Raw genomic sequence first — 18986 nt, 5'->3', positions numbered from 1 at the left:
AAAAAAAACCATATATGAAAATAACTCAAAATGGATTAAAGGCAAACATAAAAACTGAAATTATAAAATTTCTAAAAGAAAAGAAATAGGAGAAAAGTTCTGGGCCACTGTTCTTGGCTCTGATTTTTTAAAAAAAATTTATTGATTTTTAGAAACATCAATGAGAGAGAAACATTGATCAGCTGCCTCCTACACACCCCACATTGGGGATGTGCCTGCAACCAAGGTACATGCCCTTGACCGGAATCGAACCTGGGACCCTTCAGTCCACAGGCTGATGCTCTATCCACTGAGCCAAACCGGTTAGGGCTGCTTTTTTCTTTTTTGTTTGTTTTAATATAACACCTAGAGTTAAGTCAAAAGAAATAAAAATAAACAAGGGGACAGTGAGCAAGTGGAAGAGCAACGATGGAAGTGGGATTCCTTGTCTTGTGCCTCATCTTAGAGGGAAATATTTTTTACCATCCAGTACATTCGTTGTATCTTTTTGTTGTTGTTGTTAATGCTTACCCAAGGATAATTTTTCCATTGATTTTCAGAGAGAGTGGAAGGAAGAGGTGGGTAAAGAGAGAGAGAGGAAACATTAATGAGAGAGACACATCAATTGGTTGCTTTGCACATGTGCCTTGACCAGGGCAGGGCATAGAACCTGCAACTGAGGTACATGCCCTTGACCAGGAATCAAACCTGTGTCCATTTGGTCTGCGGGCAGGTGCTCTAACCACTGAGAAAACTGGCCAGGGCTGTGTGTGCGTGTGTGTGTGTGTGTGTGTGTGTGTGTGTTTTAAATAAATGCCATTTGCCAGTGTGGGGAAGTTACTTCCATTTCTAGTTTTTTGAGTGTTACCATGAAAGGATGTGGGATACTGCCAAATACGTTTTCTGCACCAAGATGGTCATATCCCCCTTTGTTTTATATACATTGATCTTTGCTATGATGAACTTTCCTTGCATTCCTGGGATAAATCCCATTTTGTTATGGTGTATAATGCTATTTTTTAAATTTTTTAATTAAATCTTTATTGTTCAGATTATTACAGTTGTTCCTTTTCCCACCATAGCTCCCCTCAATGCTCTTATTTTTTTAACGTATATTTTTTATTGTTGATAGTATTACAGATGCCTCCCATTTACTGCCCCCCCCCTCCCCCAGCTCCTAATGCTTTTAATGTTATTGGATTCAGTTTGCCTATGTTTTGAGGATTTTTGCATTTTTATTCATAAGGGATATTGGTTTGCAGTTTTCTTGTGGTGTGTTTGGCTTTGGTATCAGGGCAATTCTAGCCTCACAGTTAGAAGTGTCCCATCTCAGTGGATATATTTATTTTATATCCTTTGGGCACAAAGCATGTGGGTTCCAGAAATTTCTTGCTTGGTCCCATAGATGTTCTGAGAAGGCTTTTGTTATGTGCCCCTTTCTCAACTTTTTGAAGCAACAGCAGCAAACACAAAATAGAAGGGAGAGCAAGCTTGGAGGCATAGGAAAAATTCTCCATAAGAGGTGGTACTTTAGTTGGTTTTTAAGTAATGGTTGAAGTGATTATGATGTTTTATTAATAATAATAGGCAAGGCCCCTGAGTAGCTGGATATGATAAATCTAGACATTTGGGGGCAGAAGCCCACCCGTCTCTTCTTTGATGTGAAGCCAGAAAAGAGCCAGAATGCTGAGTACTTTCTATTCACAGTAGAAATCTGACAGGACTTAATCTTAGCTCTCCAACTAATTTTTACTTAGTTGTTAGCTATTTGTATCCAGAGATGTCTGTTAAATTATGTTCTCTTTACTACCAACCTACCAATGAATTTGTAAGATCACATAACAGCAGAGTAGACATAAAATGTTTGTATTTTATGTTTCTTTTTATTATGCATATTGGTTTAATGTAGTCCTACTTTTTATTTTGTTGCTTGTGGTGTCATATCCCAAAAATTCATTGCCAAGATCCATTGTCAAGGAGCTTTTTTCCTCTAGGAGTTGTATGGTTTCTGTTCTTACTTTTAAGTCTTTAACCCGTTTAATTTTTGTGAGAGGTGCATGTAGGATAGGGGCCTCGTTTCATTATTTTATATGTGAATACCCAATTTCTCATTACTATTTACTGACGATTGTTTTTACTCCATTGAGTATTGACTCACTTGCCTGTTAGTTGATGCTATATGCATTATTTCTGGGCTCTTGATTCTTTCCCATTGGTCTGTGTATCTGTTCTTATGCTAGTACCACACAATTCTGATTACTGTAGCGTCTATTTTATTTAGGGTTAAATTGATTTTTTTCACCATTCCCCCCCACCTTTGGCAAGCATATATAGCTTTATATAATAGCTTCAAATCAAGAAGTGTGATACCGCCCACTTTGTTCCTTTCTCAGGATTGCTTTGGCTATTTGGGGTTGATTATGGTTTTCAGCGTAGAGGTCATTCACCTCCTGTTATTCCTAATCATTTTGTTTTTGATGGTATTATAAATGGAACCATTATCTTTTTCCAGGTAATTGTTAGTGCATAGAAATGCTACTGCTTTTTGTACATTAATTTTGCATCCTGCAAGTTTAGTGAATTTGATTCCGCCTAATAGTTTTTTTGGTGGAATCTTCAGGATATACTATATGTAAAACCATATCATCTGCAGATAGAAACAATTTTACTTCTTCCTTTCCAAGTCTGATGACTTTTATTTCTTCTTGCCTGATTGCTCTAGCTAGGACTTTCAGTACTGTGTTGAACAGGGGAGATGAGAGGGGGAACAAAGTCAAGAACAACCTATGTTGTTTCTTTCTTGGTGATGTCATTCATTCTGAGCATTTTTTTGTATGCGTAACATACTTTAATTTTTAAAAAGTTAGCTGAAACTTAAAAGGTGTTTCCCCACCCCCTCTGTACAGATGTACTCTTTATTACATCTTCAACCATACCATTGGGTCAAAAGCAAGACATACTCTATGCCTGAAGTTGGTGGGTGTAAACTCTGCCCGAGTGAACCAAACAAGGATGGGGAGGGAGGGAGGAGGAATTGTGTACAAATATTATAACAGGTACTTTTTTACTAGCTAACGGATTTCCTGAGGACTGTATCCTTTCCCCTTGATTACCTTATAACACCTGCTCTTCTCAGATAGTTAAATTATGTCCAGTTTTAAAGGAAAAAAACCCCGACTTGAATACTATACATTAATGCATTTGCAGTTGATTTATATAGGATATGGTAGTTTTTTATTTCTGCTAGGAACATTATCCTTTTAAAATTTACCCAGAATACAGAAGTGGCTTCAAATGAAAATTGTTTGAGCAGTGCTTCTCAAACTTCGGCGTTCATCAAAATCACCTGGTAGGATTGTTAAAACACTGACTGCTGGGCTCCACCCCAGAGGTTCAGTAGAGTTTCAGTTTGGGGCTCAAGAATTGGCACTCCTGACAAGTTTCCAGGCGATGCTGTTGATGGTCCAGAATCCAAAGGTTTCCTTAAACCAGCGGTCGCCAATCTTTCGGGCCTCACGGACCACCAGTGGTCCGCGGACCACTGGTTGGCGACTGCTGGTCCAGATAACTTCATTTACAGTGTCAGTTTAGCCCCAACAGTCTGCTTTTTTACTTGGGGCTTTTCTTATTGTTAATTTCTCTTGAGTGTGATAAAAATGAAGCAAAACCACACATATAAAACTCTTGAACAAAATTTTATTCTAAAAATAGATCTTAGTAACAATGAAATACCCAAAGCTGGTTATTATAACAAAAAGGAAGAGGAATTTACTTTAAATGTTTCTTCTGAAAAATACAAAATTATCATTGTAATATACTGCCAACTCTCATTTATCTGTATTTGAATTTATTTATTTTATGGATTAATTAATGAAAATTTTAAATCATTGATTGGATTCTGCCTAATATATACACCTGGATTGCTTTTATCTTCAAGTTAAATACATTCTCAAAGAATGCAAACAAAATTGAACATTTGCTTTAAGGAAACATAATTAGGAAAATAATTAGGAAATGTGTTCCAAAGCAAACTATTGGCTTGTATCCCCGTTTCTCCCAATTTTTGCACATAACCAAAAAAAAACCTGACTGTACTGAAGTACTGGTATTTAAAAGTAACAAATTATACAACTTATATACAGAGAAAATTCAACTAAATTATTTCAAACCCAAAGCACAGGGAACTAAAGGCATATAACATTTAGTACTTAAAAAGTGGTTTTATATCTTCAAAGTGCTAAAGAAAGAAGTATTCAAGAAAATTCTAGGCCTGTCTACAAAGTTCTGGCTGGTTTCAGTACTGAAATATCAAGAACAAAGGGGATAAAACAACTTAAATTTAAAAGGCCCTTATTACTATTAAAGATGAGTTAGTCACATACAACTTACCTATCAGCCCACATTTTTCTCAAACTAATGTAAACACATGCTTTTCATAATATTTCTTCCATATTGCATGTGTTGCATACATCCTGTCATACCCATACTTCGGATAATATTTATCATCCACATTCATCACATCAATTGGCCATACTGCAGTGAGCAGAAATGACCCTTTTATATAAAAATTTGTATATGGCATTCTCCATAAAGCAAAAGCTGACCACAAAAGTTATATTTAATTTCTATTAAATGGAGGTTCATGTTTATTAGGACATCTTAGCTCATTTTTAGACTGTTAGAAATTGGTATGATTTACTTTGACTAATCTAAGAAATGCTATCCTATGACTAAATACCTCTTTTGTCTTGACCCTGAGTTTTGAGTGCTGGAAATATAAACTGGAAAGGTGAAAACACTCAAATGTTGGCTAATATTAGTGTCCCCACAGTACTATGCTTTTTCTCTCCACTAACAGTACATCTAAAAGTGCCTCCTCTTCAGCAAAAGAGCAGTGGTGGGAAAAATACCCCAATAAGGAATTCCTGTTTTAAAATTATTCCAAAATACATTGGTGTTTTAATATAAAAATGCAGTTTCCCCAAACTTTTTACAGTGCAGAAAAATAGAATATCTTCATCTTATAGGTTTAGTAGCTTGAGGGGGGCTCTACAATCCTTGGCTTGAGGAACAGATTAATCTACAGTCCTGACTAGACAGAGTGCTAAATGTTACTTGGAAATCATGTAAGCGACTTTTATTTTAAAGTTACATGTGTTTATGCTGCATTAAACATTTCTATATATTGAAAGCAGCTCTACATATCTTTAAATATTCACTAAACATGTAATTAATAGCTGGGTCTATAAAAAAAGCAATTTCCAGTGGTGAGGCTATTCTCACAGTAGCAAATAATCTAACTTACATAATACTAACCACTAAGTCTTTAAAACACTATCACGTTAAACGCTGCAGTTTGCTGAAATCACAGAGGGAAAAAAAGATAATTCTACCACCTGCTACTGAAAGCTCGAAAGGAGTTTTTAAAAAAATATACCGGCTAACAGGGGTAAGCCCCAGTAAGGTTTCTGCTTTTATTTGATTTTTTTTCGGGTGTGTGTGCATTTTGTTTCTAAACCAAGCTTTGCTTTAAAACATGAAATACTGATGCTTTCTAAAGAGACACAAACCAAAATCATGCTCACGACCTGGTTTACGCGTAACATTTCTGCTCTGTGGCATTAGTGAGCTATATCCAGCTCTGAGCAGCACTAAGTTCTAAAGACAGTCAACACCCTGAGTGTGTGACAAGCTCCTATTTGATGTCTTCCAGTTACTGGCCCCATGGGACCAATGCCACAAGAAAAATGCGACAGGACTTGTCTTACATATTTTCTAAAAGTGAATATAACCATTGTGTTAACTGTACGCTCCAAATGTGCATTAAAAACCCAAACCAAACCTTTTTTTACCTTTAGTAATCATGAGGAATATTTATGTAATACCTTGTACATTGTGTGCATGACCTGTTCATACTATTTTAAAAAAGAGAATATTGGCTTAAACGAATCGATAGGGTTCATCAATCTTCTTTCTGTTGGTCCTTAGATTTTCTTAAATGATGGCATCATGTTCATCACTGTAACACATCAAAAGTTAAAATTACTTTGTTTTGTATCAAAACTACTTATATATTCACATTTTTAAGTAAAGTAACAAATAATTTCAAGTTTCAGAATCAAAATGAATTGTGATTCCTTTAAGTGAAAGTACCTGGTATGCTCTAGTGGGTAAGGATTCAAGCCGGGGTTCAGGTTGCCAAACAAGCCTACACTGACATCTCCGCTCGGCCTCTTAGGGCTGTGTGACTTTTCACCAGTTAGCTATTATTACCTTCTTTAAAAAAGGAAACCACCATATTTCTTGAGCATTTACTATGTTCCAGACGTTACACTACAGACATTACATCATGACTCAGTTCATCCTCATAGGAACTCCACGCAGAGGATACTTTTATTTACTTTATTCACTATCCCATTCTGCAGAGGATCCGAAGCTAAGCAAGCACGTGAACTCTGGTCTTGACCACTGTGCACTGGGCTGCCTCGTTTATACAGCACGGGAAGGCACGCTGCTAGTCCGCAGCCAACCAGACTCAAAGTAAGGCTGCCTGTCCCAAACCCCATGTCTCCCTATTTCACACCACAGTCTCTCCACGCAACTCTAAGAAAGATAGGAGCAAACACTGTAATCCATGTCTTAATCAATTATTACCCAATTAATGAAAACTAGAAATGCTCATTAGTACTGTACATAAAAGGTCTCAATTTCTTTAATGGGACAAACATTAAGTTCTTACTTATGGAACGCCCCCCCCTCCTTTTATATATATAACTTCAAAGGAATTACGGCTTTAAAATGCACTATTTTTTTTTCTACACAGCACTAAGAAAAATATAGCCAATTAAACTAAAACACAACGCTTTCTCATCCCATAGACTGTAAGATATATCCTAATTTCAAAGGTGTTAAAATATGGGGGGAGGGGAAAGGTATACTTGAACTCAATTAAATATGGTATTATCATCTACTGGTTCCTACATGAAGATAAGACCCTTTTAGAGTCAAGCTCTGCTTCTGCCAGCACAGTGCCCTTTGTGGAGTGGGGATTCTGGACTCTGACTTATTCCACAGGGCACGCAGAATCGTGGTCATGTATGTGTGAGGAAAATTAGCCCATAAAGCTAAAATTGTGTACTTTGTACACAATCAACTTAAAAGTACATTTTAATTTAATTGCTTTACTATTTTATTAACCTCAACTACATGAACAAATATTGATACTATAAAAATAAGTGGCTTTTGATTTGCTATCATCAAATGTGCTTTCTCTTTAACTGCTTACATTTATCAAGAAAACAGATGATAAATATTTCTAGAAACACTTCATGCTTTTAAAAATTATTGCAAATTTCAAGGCTCAATCAGTCTTTCCCAACGGTCTCTTACGTGGAAAGTCTGCGTGGGATGCATATGCTTACAACTTGAGAACAAATTTTGGGAAATGATCATCTATTCTATGGTATTTATATATATACACTAACATCAGAAGAATGAATTGGTACTTTACATATAAAACTCAAAAGAAAAACCCAGAAGGACTTTGTTGGCATACTGAAAGCTGGGAGATAATAGCTCCCAAAATCCTAAGACCTGTTACAATTATACGAAGGGTGAACATGGTTTCGTGATCAGGACTTGTTGATAAAACTCACCTGAAAAATAGTTTTACTGCAGATAAAATGATAAAATACATTATGCTAACAACTCATTTGATATAGGAATTTAGCAGGGGAGGTGTGGCTGTCAGAAGAATTTCTTCAGGTGCTTTGCCTTTGTCATCGAAAGCAAAAACCATGTTTTTACCAAGTATGTTATTTTAGTGTTACTGACAAACACAAGAATGCTAGGTCAATAGCCGTATGAAATCTGATCTAATATTTCTTACAAGTAGAGCTATAAGGAAGTAGAAAGCGTTGGCTTAACTTGGGTCTCTGATAACAAATGTCTGACATTAATAAAGTATATTTTTATAGGTGTATATATATATATATATCCATTTTTGGGGTAAAAAATTATAATTTGAAGCTGTACACAAATAATTTACTTTGGGTATAGAGGATTAATGGGAATATAATTCATAAATCTATGCATTTCTAATATCAGAGATGAACATTCCCCTATTACTGACATTTTGTCATGATATTTAAATACAGAAATAATAATTTAAAAAGTCCTGGGCAATCAAAACTCACATGGTTCTATACTGAATGCCTCTTCTTGAATAATACATTCTGCATCCAACGTAAAGAATAGATAACATTCCCAGTGTTAATGCAATACCACCGACAAAGCTGCCAATGTCAAATTTTGATCCTTTATTTTCTTTAGAATTTATTGTTGCTGTGACTAGAAGAAAACAAAACAAAATAAGCTTTAGCACTTTTTAAAAACATAATGAACTAAAACTTTCTGAATCTCTATATAAGTGAACACTGAATTGGGGACAAGGGGGAATCTAAGCAGAGAATGTTGCTTTCCAGTGTGTCTAGCGAGCTGCCGGGCTCTAGCTTTCTTCAGTTTATCTAACACATCTCTTAATGAAAAACATCCAGTGCCTGCAACCCCAGGATCTTAAGGTGTTTGATAGCACTGGACTTGGATGGTCTACCAAAACCTCAGAGGCAGCAAGACTTGGGGAGTTTTTATTTTACTTTATGAATCCTCTAAAGCAGCGGTCGCCAACCTTTTGGACCTCACGGACCACCAGTGACCAGTGGTTGGTGACCGCTGCTATGAAAAACATCCAGTGCCTGCAACCCCAGGATTTTAAGGTGTTTGATAGCACCGGACTTGGATGGTCTACAAAACCTCAGAGGCAGCAAGACTTGGGGACTTTTTATTTTAGTTTATGAATCCTCTAAAGCAGCGGTCACCAACCTTTTGGACCTCACGGACCACCAGTGACCAGTGGTTGGTGACCGCTGCTCTAAAGAGTTCATGCCTTAACAAGCTGTCTGGGGAACACAGCTATAATCTGAAACTGGATCCAATCTGAATAAATGTTTCTAAGTGAAATTTCTTTTAAATACATTGGGAATCTAAACTATTTTGTTTTTAATCATGACAAGAGCCCAATATATTAAAGTTGATTTCAATACATAAATTGTAGTAATAAAGAAAACAAAATATGTAAAAACGCATAAAAGAAACTAGAAAGCCTGCTATTTGTTCTGATAAGTGTAATGACTAGCTTTTAAATAGAACTTCAACATTGGATAACTTAAAAAGAGGACCTTCTTAAGGTTTTCGAACGCATGGTTTCACAGGCATTATATTTTCAAAAAAGCAAAAATTAAAGTGCTGAGACTCTGATACGACATACATGATTATATCTAAGACCATCTTAAATAACTTTTTGGCACAAATTAATTGAAAACAAAGTTCACCATGATTTTGAAATCATGTAGACTGAGCCTGCCTAATTCCTTTCTACAATGAGGCAGAGAGTTAAAGGTCTGATAAGTTTTCATATCATAATATAAAATCCGTTAGTATAAATTACTTATCCACAGATAGGTTTTATTTGGTAGGATTATGTTAGAAACCCATTTTAAAAAAAATATATTTTATTGATTTTTTACAGAGAGGAAGGGCGAGGGATAGTTAGAAACATCAATGAGAGAGAAATATCAATCAGCTGCCTCCTGCACACCCCACACTAGGGATGTGCCCGCAACCAAGGTACATGCCCTTGACCAGAATCGAACCTGGGACCCTTCAGTCCGCTTGCCGACGCTCTATCCACTGAGCCAAACCGGTCAGGGCAGAAACCCATTTTTTTTTTTTTTAAAAAGGGACAAGAGCACTGTGTCAACTCTATTCCTGATCTCTACAGCTAATTTACTTAATAGCAAATCATTGCCTAAATTTCTGTATTTATTTTTGCAGGAGAAATAGGTCATTTTTAATACATACTTGTTACCGATGAAGAAACAGATGTCGCTGAACTATTGTGGGTTGTGGCCATCGTGGATGTCGACATCTGGGATGTGTGTTGTGAAACACTTGTTGTTATTTTGGGTGTAGACTTTAAGGTGGTGGAAGTCATATTAGCTGAGACCCCTTGTGTTGTCATCTGAGAAGTCGCTGTGGGTTTCAAGGTGGCGGATGTCACGCTTTTTGAAGAAACTGGAGTTGATGGCTTTGCTGAGGATTTGGAGGTGGCGTTTATCACTGGGGAAACTGGATTTGTAGATGGTTTCACAGTGCTGTGGGAAGATTCATTTCTATTGACGGAAGACATGAATGTGGTATTCCCTGGAAGGATATAAAAACAACAACATTAAAAGAGCAGAAGGGAGGGGCAGAAAGGCAGAGCAAGGAAGGAAGCGTACGACGTCAGCTTTCCCACTGCAGGCTTCCACTCCTGAGGTAGGCCGGGCTGGCAGAAAGGTGCAATTCCAACTTTGAATCAGTGTGGAGTTTTATCAGCTTGGTATTATTCCGGAAACGAGAGACATGCTACTAAATACAACTCATTCAGTAAAGTGGACACACTCTGGATAATACCTTAGCTAGTGTAGGTGGAGGGTGGAGCTGCCAGGAAAGGGGCACATGCAACACATAGTTGTTGATGCTTAGTGTGATGGGTTGAGCTGTGTCCCCCTCAGATTCATATGCTGAAGTCCCAACCTTAGGCGAGGACCTTATTTGGAGAGAGGGCCTTTACCAGGCAATCCAGTTAAAGAGATGTCATTAGAATGGTCCTTATAAATGGGGAAGTGGCGGTTAAGAAACGGGTGCCCTTATAAAATGGGGAAATCTTCACACAGGAAGAACACCATGTGATGATGAAGGCAGAGATCAGGGGATGCTTCCTTAAGCCAAGGACCACCAAAGATGCCCAGCAAACCACCAGAACTAGGCAAGGGGCACAGAAGAGATTCTCTCACGGCCCTCAGGGGGAAGGCCACCCTGCTGACAGTCCAGCTCCAGCCTGCGAGACAATGCATTTCTGTGGTTTAAGCCGCCTGGCTTGTGGCCTGTGCTGTGGCAGCCCTAGGAAACCAACACGCTCAGGTTCAGTGTTTCATTTCTTACAAATGTGTCTCTCGGCAGCTGTATTCCCGAGTGGTTGTGCTGAGCTGGCTCCCGTTACAGATCTTTGAAACAAATCACTGTGAGTTGAAGTAAGCCAGCCAATACTTGCCAAATCGTTCCCAAAACGTGTTTAGGTAAAACTTGAAGTCACCTATCGGTTTCAGTTAGACAATTTCTCAATCTTAACCCCTGGTTTCAACTAACCAGCAGAGGAAAACGAAAGGGCTGTAATAAAGTATCTGTGCACCATCCTTCCCCATCGTGCAGGGTTCAGGAGGAAAAGAGGAACACGATAGAGTGTACGCCTGGATCTGAGTGATGTTTCGTCGCTGCTGTGAAAATACTCCGAACCGTCCAGTCAGCTCTCCACTTCTGTGCTGTGGTAAGAGAACTATTCTCTGTACACAATTTTCTATGGTAGAACGGGAGCGGCCATCTATTGAGCTCTGCTCTGTATCACAGGCTGGTGATGTTTTCCAGGCACAGTGTGTACAACAAGCTCAAGCTCTGGATCAGCTCAGCTGGGTTCCCACAGACAGGCTCCACCTGAGATTTCTCTCCTTCCCCATCTACTTACAAAAGGAACGTCACAAATGCTTGGAAGAACTAACTGAGATCATTTGTGTTGAGCACTTGGGTACAGTGCCTGCTAGGGGACACGAACAGTGAATGTTCTTTGTTTTATTAAATATCTCTCTCTTACAGAGCGACACTGTACAGTTCCCTATAGAAAGCTGGGAGTAGGCATGGTCAGATCTCCTACTTCTATGGCTGTCATCACTGGAATAACACCATATCTGAATAACATCAGATTGAAGAGGATGCTATTGGGGATATTTTCAGTTCATGGATGTAAATAACCAAAAAGAAAAAAGTGATGCCCCAGGACTTTATCTATTAACACCAGCCGGCCACCTCCTTCTTACGGCAAGGCCCAGGGCACTCTGTAGCTGCCCGTCGTTTTTCCTAGTACCAAGTAAAAGTACTCATCCTTTCCAAGTCTGGATTTATGCCAACTGTCTTTGTATAACTCTGCTGTGTTGAAATAACTTTTCTTATTCCTATAACCTCGTGTCCAAAAATATGTAAGGGTCATTTTCCCCTTGAACCTAAATGTTTACACTTAAGGATGACAATTTGTTTTCAGCAGGGCATCACATACACACTTAGTTCAACGTTGAAAATACATATCCAATTTAAAATTTTTTTTCAGTTATTTAAAAATGACATAGTAGCTTTATATTTCCTATTACAGTTGTCAAAAATACAGAGCTAAAAAAAAAATACTGAGTTATTTAAGGCATGGACCATAAATTTCTGGTGCCAGGGTTATTTTGAGGTCTGTGATTCTAAGCACAGCAGCCTGCAGCTTGAGGAAATTAAAATAATAACTAGCTCAGTGCATGGCTCTGGGAATATTTTTAAACACTGAGAACCTCTTTCCTATAGAGAAACTAAATATCAGTGCAATCCCTAAATGTTTGTTATTTAGAAAGCAAAGAGGCCACCACACAATGTCAATAGACTCATCCCAAAAATTCTTCTGAATTCAAATTACCTGAGGACCCAAAATCCATAGAATTGAAAAATCCAGGTTAAAAAAAGAGACTCAAATAAAGAAAACGAGGCTTTTAAAAAAAAGTATCATCATAGAGAACTGTCCATTTTCTGAAAATCAAATATATTTTACAAGTTCCTAAATTTAAAAATTTAAAAATATTCCCCCAAAGGAAAATAACTATATATATATGAACACAGAAAAACAACTGGGGTGCTTTAAATAAGTTATAGCATATCGGCAATGCATTTTATTTCCACATTTTAGTTACACTATTCTCCGCTTAACCTAAATCTTATTAATATAAACAGGTTTGTTTACTCTGGAAAGAACTGAAAGGGGTATTTTCAAAGTAATTATCTGCCTTAAGGACAGTGAGAACTAAAAACCGTGGGACACAGTCCAGATTTGTTAAAGGAAATTCAGCCTGAGATTCCCAGCCTGAATATGGAATAAAGTGGCTGAGCAGAGAGGGTCGAAAGCAGCAAGGCTTTTCAAGGCGGTCAGGCTGCCACAGGACAAGGCCTGAGTTGGCTGGGGCTACGCAGACAGTGTCCAGGCTTTGTTAAGTTTTTGCCATAGGTTCCATTCATTCTATTCCATACCCACCCTCAGTAACCCTGGCTAATTACAAAGAGAACATGAGCTATAGTCACAGGGCACCGGGCATGACTGACATTATTTCCTCTCTGTTCCTGCTCAAAACCTTCCAAGCCTCTCATCCTGACCATCCTCACTCTCCACGCCACAGAATTCACTATTCGCCATGTTTAAGAACACACTCCAGTTAGCCTGGCTCCTCACTACTCAGGAACCAGCCATGATCACCCCTCCCAACACTTGTTTAGTAATTTCAAGAACTATGCTGGCAGGCTCTGAAGACACAGAAAAGATGTAATCCTTACACGAAGGAGTTCATGGGTTAGGCTAGTAAGAAAGAAGAGGAAACAATACCATTACAATATGTTGTGTCAGAGACCAGTTCCATTTTCATCTCAGAAATCTCCCTTTTTATTGATGACCGATTTATTTTTCATTTTCCTGTACTCTTAATTATATTATTAGTACCATTAAAATGAATATCTTGTTCGGTCATTTCAATGGCATTAGCTGGTTAATAATTGCAAGAACTGCATCTTGTATTTTCATTTTGCTCTACAAAAGTACCAGGTGCAGTTTTAGAAGAATTCGATCATTTTCAGCATGTGTCCCAGACTGTGTAAGAGACTATAGGGAAGACCGAAGAGCTGTCTAAACTCTTCACCATGACAGAACAGCCCAAGTCTCCTCGGCTGCTTAGTGTTCTGCCACTTCTGTCTGCCCCAAGAGGTCTAACTGCTGACCTTTATCCTGGCATGAAGTTCATTTCTATGTTTCTTTGTTGCTTTTTCATATTAATTATTCCTCCTGAAATGTTTCCCACACATTCTCAGTCTGGTGAAATCCTATTAATGTTCAAGGGCATGTCTAGAAGTCACATTAAAGTTATATTAAATGTACTAAACAGGTCACTTAAAATATAAAGAGTATCAGACTGGATTAAGAAGAAAACACGAACTGTTTATAAGTGATATATCTCAAACATAAGATCCAGAAAAGCTGAAAAGTACTGAAAGTAAAACTATAGAAGTTATATGACAAAATTACTAATCAGGAAAAAGGTGATGAGTGGTTCTGGTTCAAGATGGTGGTGTAGGGAGATACTACACTCACCTCCTTCCATTGATACACCAAATCTATAGCCACAATATGGTGAATTTCCTTTGAGGAAAAAAAAAAACCCTCAAAAACTAGCTGGACCAAACATTTGCATTACAGGGATCTCAGAAAGAGAAGAAAGGGGCCAAAAATGATTGGAAAAAATAATGGCTAAAAACTTCCCTGCCCAGGGAGGAACAAGCATCTAGACACAGAAAGCTTAGAGTCCAAAAAAGATGAACCCAGAGACCCACTCAAAGACACATTGTAATTAATGTGTCAAAGGTTAAACACAAGGAGAGAAACTTAAAAGCACCAAGAGAAAAACAACTTGTTTTATACAAACTTTCCTCCCCTGCCCTCTCTCCCTGGCAGTAATACTATCAGATTTTTCAGCAGAAACGGTGCTGGCCAGAAAGAAATGGCATGCTACATTTAAAGTGCTGAAAGAAAAACTTCCAACCAAAAACTTTTGCCAGAATACTCTACCTGGCAAAGTTGTTCAGAATTAACGAAGAGATAGTTTTCCAGAAAAGCAAAAGCTAAAGGAGTTCTACACCGCTAGACTGGCCTTACAAGAAATGTTAAAAGATTTCTTTTTAAAAAAATATGTATTTTTATTGATTTCAGAGAGGAAGGGAGAGAAAGAGAGAGATAGAAACATCAATGATGAGAGGGAATCATTGATTGGCTGCCTCTTGTGCGTTGGACTGAGACCGAAATCCAGGCATGTGTCCTTGACTGCAATCGAACCTGGGACCCTTCGGTCCGCAGGCCGATGCTCTATCCACTGAGCCAAACCGACTAGGGTGTTAAAAGATTTCCTTAAGCTGAAATGAAAGGATGCTAACTAGTAACAGAAAAACACATGAAAGAATGAATCTCACTGGTAAAGTCAAAATTCAGGATAACCTTATATTGTAAAGGTGATGGTTTAATCACTTATAAATCTAATATGAAGGTTAAAAAAAACTAGTAAAAATGTAAACATAATAATTAGTTGAGGATTACAAAAGAAAAAAGATGTAACCTCAAAAACAAGATATGGGAGCAGTGGAGAGTAAAAAATGCAGAGCTTTAGGATACACTCAAACTTATCAACTTGGAATAGACCAGCGGTTCTCAACCTGTGGGTCACAACCCCTTTGGGGGTCAAATGACCCTTTCACAGGGGTTGCCTAAGACCATTGGAAAACACATATATAATTACATATTGTTTTTGTGATTAATCACTATGCTTTAATTATGTTCAATTTGTAACAATGAAATTGGGGGTCATCACATCATGAAGAATTGTATTAAAGGGTCGCGGCATTAGGAAGGTTGAGAACCACTGGAATAGACTGTTTAAATATAGGCTGTTATATGTAAATCTCATAGTAACCAAAAACCAAAAGTAGATAAAAGATAAAGGAATCTAAGCATACCATTAATGAAAGTTATCAGATCAGAGCAACATGAGAAAAAAGAGAGGAATTACAAAACAGCCATAAAACAACATAATGGCAAAAAGTCCATAGCTATTAATAATTACATTAAATGTAAATGACTAAATTTTTTCATCAGATTGAATGAATTGGAAAAAAAAAAAAGGCCCATCCATACTCTCCCTATTTCAGATGTAAGAACTCACACAGACTGAAAATAAGGGGATGGAAAAAGATATTCCACATTAAATAGAAACCAAAAGAAAAGAGTAGCTAAACTTATATCAAACAGAACAGACTGTAAAACCAAGACTGTAATAAGAGACAAAGATGGGTATTACATAATGATAAAGGGATCAATCAAACAAAAAGATATAACAATTGTGTATATTTATACACCCAACATAGGAGCACCTAAATATATAAAGCAAATATTAACAGACCTACATAGAGAAATAGACAGCAATACAATCTCAGTAATGGTAATTAATATCCCACTTGCATCAATGGATAGATCATCTGGACCAAAAAATCAATAAGGAAATATTGGCCTTAAATCATGTTAGATGATGGACTTAAAATATAAAACATTTCATACAAAAGTAACAAAATATACATTCTTCTCAAGTATTCATGGAATATTCTTTAAGCTAGATGATATATTAGGTCACAAAACAAGTCTTAAATTTAAGAAGATTGAAATCATATCTAGCATATTTTCTGTACATGTTATGAAACTACATATTAATTGTAAGAAGAAAACTGGAAAATACACTAATATGTGGAGATTAAACAACATGCTCATGAACAGCCAACTGGTCAACAAAGAATAAAAAAATACCTTGAAGCAAATGAAAATGGAAATAGAACATACCAAACATTCAAAGAAGTAATGTCAGTGCTCCTCAAGCTCTTTCAAAAGTTGAAGGGCAAGAAATGCTTGCAGCCCTGACCGGTTTGGCTCAGTGGATAGAGCGTCGGCCTGCGGACTGAAGGGTCCCAGGTTCGATTCTGGTCAAGGGCATGTACCTTGGTTGCGGGCACATCCCCAGTGGGGAGTGTGCAGGAGGCAGTTGATCGATGTTTCTAACTCTTTATCCCTCTCCCTTCCTCTCTGTAAAAATTAATTAAAAAAAGAAGAAAAGAAATGCTTCCAAACTTATTTTATTAGGTAGCATTACTCAGATATCAACAGCAGACAGGATACCACACCAAAAAAGAAAAGTTGCAGCAAATATCATTGAAGCACATAAACTTCAACAGGATACTGGCAAACCAAATTCAGCAGCACATGAAAAGAATCATTCACCATGATCAAGTGGGACTTATTCCAGGATGTAAGAATGGTTCAACATCCACATATCAATCAATGTTATATATTACATTAAGAAAATGAAGGATTGAAAGCATGTGAATATATAAAAAAAACCCCAAACAACCTTTTGGAATAAATTCAACATGAATTTATGATAAAAACTCTCAACAAAATGGGTACAGAAGGAAGATATCTCAACATAATAAAGGATACATATGACAAACCCAAAGCTAATATATCTAACAGTAAAAAGCTGAAAGCTTTTCCTCTAAGATCAACAATACAAAAAGATGCCCACTATCGCCATTTCTATTCAACAGAGTATTATAAATCCTAGCTATAGCAACCAGACAAGGGAAGAAAAAAGGAGGTAAAACTCTCACCATCTGCACAGCACCAGATACACACATACACATACAAAATCCAAAAGATTTCATGAAAGAAAAAATAACAAAACTATCAGAACTGCCCTAGCCAGTTTGGCTCAGTGGATAGAGCGTCGGTTTGTGGACCAAAGGGTCCTGGGTTCGATTCCATTCAAGGGCACATACCTTGGTTGTAGGCTCCTCCCTGACCTGGGCCCTGGTCAGGGTTCGTGCAGGAGGCAACCAATCGATGTGTGTCTCTCACATCAATGTTTCTGTCTTTCTCTCTCTCTTCCTAAAAATCAATGGAAAATTATCCTCAGGTGAGGATTAATCAACAAACAAACCAACAACAACAAAAAAAAAACAGAAAAAAACCCTATTAGAAAAAAAAATTGAATTCAGTAAAGTTGAAGGATATAAAATAAATATACAGAAGTATGTTACCTTTCCATACACCAGTAATGAAATGAGGAGAAATTAAGAAAACAATCCCATTTACAATTGCATAAAAAAGCAAAAAAAAACAAACAAACACCTATAAATTTAACCAAAGAGGTGAAAGACCAGTACTCTGAAAACCATAAAACACTGAAGAAAGGAATTGAAGAGTGTACAGTGGGTCCTTGACTTACGAGTGTTTCAACTAAGGAGTTTTTCGAGATACAAGCCATCTCTCGGCCGATTTTTTGCTTTGAGTTGTGAGCTAAAATTCGAGTTACGAGCCAGCTTCAGATACCCCACTGCTAGTTAGTGCAGCGAACATCACAGTGAACGCCACAACATCAGCCCAGCATCATGTGTCTCACTCGTTCACTTTTGATTTGACATACGAGTAATTTGAGTTACGAGTTCCGTCACGGAACGAATTAAACTCGTAAGTCAAGGCCCCACTGTACAAATAAATGAAAGGCTATACCATGCTCATGGATTAGAAAGACTAATATTGCTAAAATGTTCTTACTACCTAAAGCAATATACAGGTTCAACGCAATCCTTATCAAAATACCAATGGCATTCTTCTCAGAACTTGAACCAATACTAAAATTTTTATGGGATCACAGAAGACCCTAAATAGCCAAAGAAAACTTGAGAAAGAACACAGTGGGAGATACTACACTCACTATACTACAAAGCTACAATAATCAAAACAGTACAGCACTGGCATAAAAACAGATCTATAGAAACATATGTAGATCAATGAAATAGAATAAATGTGGTCAGTTAATCTGAGACAGAGTAGGCAGAGGATATACAATTGGGTAAAGATAGTCTTTTCAATAAGTGGTGCTGGCAAAACTGTACGGATACATGCAAAAAAGTAAAACTGGATCACTTTCTTACACCACATCCTGTATAATAAAAACCTAAAATGCAAATTGACAGGTGGAACGACTGGAGAACAACTAGCTATGATGTGCACTGACCACCAGGGGGCAGACGCTCAATGCAGGAGCTGCCCCCAGCCCGCAGGCTCCAGGTCAGCCAAGGCAGGTGCCAGTGGGCGCCCCCCCCCGCCATCACCCTGCTAGTCGCCCCACAGAGGGAGGTGACAAGTGACAGTGGGGGGTGGGGCTGGTGTCAGGCTGGCCAGAGCAGGT

At 37.7% G+C, this 18986-nt stretch overlaps 1 protein-coding gene across 1 annotated transcript in view; it reads right to left on the bottom strand.

Moving 5' to 3' along the window:
• Positions 1-3655: 3655 nt before the first annotated feature.
• The window catches only part of TMEM123 (transmembrane protein 123), a gene marked incomplete at its 5' end in the record, with an annotated part of 46317 nt that continues 30986 nt past the window's right edge, over positions 3656-18986 (bottom strand). The window contains 3 exons of the mRNA XM_015571439.1: positions 3656-5998; positions 8175-8328; positions 9898-10239. Of these exons, the coding sequence (XP_015426925.1) occupies positions 5974-5998; positions 8175-8328; positions 9898-10239 (521 nt within the window). The remainder of the gene's footprint in view (positions 5999-8174; positions 8329-9897; positions 10240-18986) is intronic.

The sequence above is a fragment of the Myotis davidii genome, unplaced genomic scaffold, assembly GCF_000327345.1.
Source record: "Myotis davidii unplaced genomic scaffold, ASM32734v1 scaffold8, whole genome shotgun sequence".
Taxonomy (NCBI): domain Eukaryota; kingdom Metazoa; phylum Chordata; class Mammalia; order Chiroptera; family Vespertilionidae; genus Myotis; species Myotis davidii.
This window is presented reverse-complemented; position numbering and strand designations above follow the sequence as displayed.